Source organism: Pteropus alecto, unplaced genomic scaffold (assembly GCF_000325575.1).
Source record: "Pteropus alecto unplaced genomic scaffold, ASM32557v1 scaffold43, whole genome shotgun sequence".
Classification (NCBI taxonomy): domain Eukaryota; kingdom Metazoa; phylum Chordata; class Mammalia; order Chiroptera; family Pteropodidae; genus Pteropus; species Pteropus alecto.
Window position 1 is genome coordinate 6700292 of NW_006435764.1, and position 5780 is coordinate 6706071.

Sequence of the window (5780 nt, forward strand, 5' to 3'; positions counted from 1 at the left end):
GGGGTCGCGGCGGCGGCAGCTCCTTCCATTGTGAGGGGGAGGGGAGGCGGCGGCGGCGGAGGAAAGGGCCGTCCGCTAGCTTCATCCTCGGCCACCGGCCGTCCCGTCCTCGGCCTCTCCGAGAACCAGCGGCCCGGCATCACCCCCGCTAGCCCGGGCCGGACAGCCCTCCCTCGGCCAGTACCTTCGGAGTCGCTGCCCAGCGGCTCCTGCTTCTGCTGCTGAGGTTCCTCCGCCGCCATCTTTAAACAGCGCCGCACTGCCGACCGCTTCCGGGTTACCGATTGCCCTCCTCCCGGAAGAGAGCCCCTCCTCGTGGCCCCTCCTTGGCAACGCCCCTGGCAACGGGATCCCCTCGGGCGTTGTCACCTGAGGTGTTCGCAGTTCCTGTGGCCGCCCGGGCCGTAGGAGCCCAGGCCCAGTGAGGGACGACTGCCCCACCCACCGTCTACCCGCGCACCTGCTTGGCTCCATCTTCCCAGGCTCCCAAAGCTCCCGGTGCTGAGAAGAGCCTCATGGATCCTGTTCAGTTTTCTTTTCTCTGGAGTTTGAAACGCGGATTGTGTTATTGAGATAAGTAGGAAAGTGAAATTAAAATCACCGAAGGCAGCATTCCTGAGGTGGGCTCCAGAGCTCACGGCAGGCGATGGCAGTGGGTGCCTGGCCGAGGAGACGGGGAATCGTGCGAAGATCCGAGCCTGAGACACCCCTTTCTACCAGTCTTGGTCCTGGGCGGGCTTTGGTGCTCTGCTTCCTGCAGGGACAACATGTCCCCTGGAGTCAAGGCCAAAGTCTTGGGACCTAACTTTGGACTCCGTGGACTTCTGATTATGAGAAAAGTAGGGTTTTTTTTTAAACAGGGAGTTAATAAAAATGGAAAACAGATTAGTGGTTGCCAGGGGGTTAAGGAGCGGGTGGGGCCTGGAGGGAAGTGGGTGTGGTTGTAGATGTTACCAATGGGGGAAAGTGGGTAAAGGGTACACGGGATCTTCCCGTGTGATCTATTGAAATTGCCTGAGTTGTCCAAAAATAAAAAGGGTTAAAAGTGGCAAGGTTTCGAATGCTGAAGATGCTGTTTAGAGAGGTTACAGTCTGGGGCTCTAGTTCCCAAGTTTTCACTGCTGAGGGCCTTTTTCATGACAGAGCAGTGGTCTAACACTCAAAGAGGCTGCACCTGAGCCCCGTGAGAGTACAGGAGTGGAATATGGCCGAATGTTTTCATGAGCTCCGTCCAGTCCTGGAGCAGGTACAGTTGGTGCCTGGGCTCACCACACAGCCCACGGTGACCTCATGGTAGTGCTACAAATGTCAAATCTGTGTCCCAGAAACATTGCAAATTGCTATTTATTGGGTCATGGAGCCTTGCGGTTTCTTTCAAATTCAAAAAAGCAAAAGGTCCACCCTGTTTGGACCCCATGCCTACCAAACTGTTCATTCCTTGCTTGGATTTTAACAATGAAATCTGTAACTGCCAATCAGATCTTCAGTCGGTGGAGTAAAACTGGTATTACCAAATGAAGAGCTAAGATAGTTGATGATGAGAACACTCTATTGGGCTGTTCAAAATCTTGAAAATAGCTATAAAACAACTCCACCCCTACTCCCCCACCCTTACTTCAACTGGGAGTCCCTGGTCGGGGAGGACACACGGGGAGCTGGGTTTGGGACCAATGGTCAGGACAGGGAACACAGCTGCTCTGGAGAGTGAGAAGGGATCCCAGTTGTGGGCCAGTGCTGGGCTGCAGCCGAGCTGCCAACAACAAGTAAATACCTCTCTCTCAAATGTCTGGGGCTTGAAGAACAGACCCACACCCTCACGTACAAAGGGCTGTAAAGGAGGGTCCTTCCTCCTACCTGCCATCCGGCCCTCCTCCTCTCCTCAGGCAGGATGGGAAGGAAATGGCCGGAGGGAAGCTGCTGCTCTTAATCCAGCCCACGGTGCTCAACTTTTGTGCCACTCTTTTCCATACAAATTTATTTGGTGTTACTTTTACCGTTTGGGGGTTTTAATTCTCTTCTGAAGCATCTAAAACCAACTGCACATTTGCTGCAGTCACCAGCATAGCTCCAGACTTTTCTCTGCCTCCCAATTTGCCAACCCAGAAATGGCCCAGTGCCGCTGAGGCTTGCAATGAAACAGGCGGCACTGTTACTGGGTTTCCAGCGGCTGTTGGATAGTCACAAAGGTGATGGGCAGCAGCCCAGGACTTTATTTTCCTTAGTACCAACATGGCACAGATACCTCTTCACAGCCCAGGAGGGTGTCCGGACCCCACATCCACATCCATCGGCTTCTGTCTGGTGGAGGGAGAGGAGACCCCAAACCAGGCCCCAGGGGCTGTGAAACCCCAGCCTCGGCCTTGGAGGAAGGGTTTACAGAATGGCACAGAGCCCCCAAGGGGCCACCTCTCGGGAAGGAGGCCAGGCGACAAGGACACGGCACAGCCCCTCGGACAGTCACAATCCTCACAGGGAGGCCATGGCCAAGAGAAAGTGTCAAATGTGGGCTAAAAATGAGGGCTCAGAGATCCTTTGAGGCCACCTTGGGGGGCAGGCAGCCACCTGAATGCGAAGAGTGGGGGCGTGCCCGGCCCCCAGTGAACCTCTTGAACTGTCACTGCAGTAACCCATGATGGTCCACAGGCCACCAGCCCCAAAATCATGGACTAGCAAGGTTTTGAAGGCGCAGAGGCCAGACTGATGAAGCCAGTAGGGGCCGTACTTCCGGGCTGCTGGCTGGGTCGATATCTGCAGGCAGGGTCCAGACCACCTAAGGCAGAAAGCAAACAGACGGGCAGGGGCGACAAAGGGAGAGGCACCCCTCAGACTCATACCACCTATACTCCTCACACGTCCTCCTGTAAGAGCCTCATATTCCAAAACATCTCGGGTCTGCTGAGGACCCAGCCCCTCCCGGGGAGAGCCTTGCACCACCAGAATGATGCATTTAGCTCCCTTATTGCTGCCGTAAACAAATCATCACACACCTAGTGGCTCAGAAACGACACAAATGTGATGTTGCAGTTCGGAGGTCGGAGGTCTGCTATGGGTTCCACCAGACCAAAATCAAGATCTTTGCAGGCTGCGTTCTTTTCGGAAGGCTCTGAGGGAAAATCCGCTTCCTACTCATGCAGATTGTTGGCAAAATTTACTTGTTTGCAGCTGTTACCACTGAGATTCCCATGTTCTTGCTGGCTGTAAATCCAGGGCTGTCACCAGCTTCTACACGCCACTGCATTCCTTGGCTCTTGGCCTGCTTTCTCCATCTACAAAGCCAGCATGGACACGCAGTCCTTCTCAGGTGGCATCTCTGAGATGCGTGCTGCCTTTCTCATCCACTGTAATGACTCGATTGCTCTGGGCCCACAGGATAACCTCCCATTTCAACATGCTTAACTAATCACACCTGCAAAGTCCCCTTTGCCAGGTAAAGTGACTTATTCACAAATTCCAAAAATTAGGGCATGGACATCTTTGGGGGAACATTATTCTGACACATCACCTTCATTTTAAATCATGAAAACTGAGGCTGAGGCTAAATGTCTTGCTCAAGGTCATACAGTAAATGACCAAGCCAGGCCTCTGACTCCCAGAGCACTGTTCTTGACCTTACAGCATCTGCCATGACTGCAGCCTTCCCCAATCCAGGGTGCACACCTGGGCACAAACACCCACCCCTCCAGACTCAGGATCCAACAGAGACCTCAGACACAGGAAATGCTCCTGGGAGTACAAGAAACATTTTCTCTATAGGGAATGGTCCCAGGGCCCCTGATTTGGTTGGAGATGAGAGAGGGACACTGAAAGGTGCCCAGATTTCAGGTTTAGTGGCCACACTGAGAACCAAAAGGAGGATGGGGTTCAAACAGGTCACTTGCACCCTACACTGTCCCAACCACCCTTCTGTGCATGAACCTGCCTACACCCACATATCCGGGGCCCAGCAGGCTTTGGGAGAACAAGGGCTGGGGGAACAGCTGGGCTTGGTGAGGACTTTCTCAGACCAGGGTTCTGAAGGGCTTGCCTGTAACCGCTGGCTTCCCATCAACCTGAGCGGTGGCTCGAGATGCACAGCTTTGGGCTGGAGTAGTCCTCCTGGGACAGAGGGACCACTGTCCCTTTAGGTTCCAGGGGCACAAAAATGGAGGACACCCGATCAAAACCCTTGACAGGGCAGTGGAGTTACCATAGAAATCCAAGATAGCTCTTCTCTCCTAGTGTCAGATTCTTGCTACAGGGCACCCCCGTGGCCTAATCTGTGCCCAGAAACGAGCTGAGCCAACCAAGGGCCAAACAGCTCTCTGCGCTCAGGAAGTGTCAACAGGAAAGCCTCCCAGAGTGAGGAAGGGAATGGGGTGCCCCCGTTGTTTGGGAAGAGAGAGCTATTAGGCCCCTCTCCCCAGAGACAAGGGTGCTGTTGAAGTACCTGCAAGTGACAGGTGGATGCCCCTTGCTCGGCACCCCAGGCTGGCTCAGGCTGGCCCTTCAGATCCCACAAGGGCTCTCCTCTTCCCCTGGCCTGTATCCCAACCTGTGCACACCTCCCAGCATTTTAGGCACTGTCCCTCCAGGCCCAAGCACAAAGCCTGGCTTGTATGGAAGGAAACAAGCCTAGCAACCAACTGCCCACCCCTCAGGGAAGCAGCCACGGGCAGGAGCTAAACTTGCCACAGTATCCAGGCACTGGGCCCCACAGGCATCACTGGACACCACACAAAAAAGGCCAAGAAAGACTAGACAAAAGGAAAGAGGGCGAGGTCCACCTTCAGCTTCAGTCAACATAAACCAGAAAACAAGAGCTCTGCAAAAGAGGGGCTGGGAAGGTGTGTTCTGACAGCCAGGGCCTAAAGCCAACCACGCCCTAGAGCCCCTCAGCTCTCACCTGGCAGCTTTACACACCATCTGGGCCCCAGGAGTCCTGGCAGCCTCAGCTCCACAGGGGATACTGAACTTGTATCTGTTCAGAAATCAGCCATGTTACTCCAGTAAAAGAGAATACAAAGGACAGCCTGATGTCCTACAGGGCTGGGGCCAGGTCTGAGGGTTCCTTCCAGACACTGGCAGTCAGGATTCCAGTTTAGTGTGGAGCACTTCACATGCACTGCCCCAGCTAAGGAGCACCCCAGCTAAGGAGCAACCCCCTCCCCCCATAACACCCCAGGAGGAATCACTGAGGAAGGGCCTAGGGATGGAGGAGCAGCAAATTCCCCAAGGCAACAAAGAGAGGGGAAGCAGGCAGGGAAAACAAAGAAGCCGGTCAATCCATAAGCGTTTACAAATATAGTACTAAAAGGAAAGAGGCCCTGGAGTTGACATAATAAAATAAGACACCGCAAAGTATCCCGTCTTCCAGCTAGGAAGGACATCGCCACCTGAGAAAGGATTGGAGCCCGCCGACTGAGGACAGGAAAGGCTGGACCCATAGAGAAGGGCTTCCAGCAGCAGAGGCGGCCCCAGTGGCAGAAGACAGGCATGCACACACAGCCTTGAGCGTGACACAACCAAGGATGCTAGAAGGAATGAGAAAGAAAGGCTGCCCAATGCCAGCAGGCTTTGTTTTCCCAAGGAGCCAGAAAACATTTCAACTTATGAAAGTATGCAAAGGAAGCACCTCTCCCAGGCAGCAAGAATGGCCGAGCACATGCGACACATCACAGGGCAGTCATCCAGCAGGGACATGCAGCCAGTCAGGCTCTCTTCTCCACACCCCCACCCAACACCAACCTCGGCTCAAGTATGGAGGCAGGAGCCCAGGTCAAAGCCACGATGAGCTTCCGAAG

The 5780-nt window shown here is 54.3% G+C and overlaps 1 protein-coding gene across 1 annotated transcript in view; it reads right to left on the minus strand.

The window, feature by feature from the left end:
• OTUB1 (OTU deubiquitinase, ubiquitin aldehyde binding 1) overlaps positions 1 to 322 on the minus strand; it is a 7561-nt gene extending 7239 nt beyond the window's left edge. Inside the window, exon 1 of the mRNA XM_006911167.3 lies at positions 185 to 322. Coding sequence (XP_006911229.1) covers positions 185 to 242 — 58 coding nt within the window. The 5' untranslated portion in view covers positions 243 to 322. The remainder of the gene's footprint in view (positions 1 to 184) is intronic.
• Between the last annotated feature and the right edge of the window lie 5458 nt (positions 323 to 5780).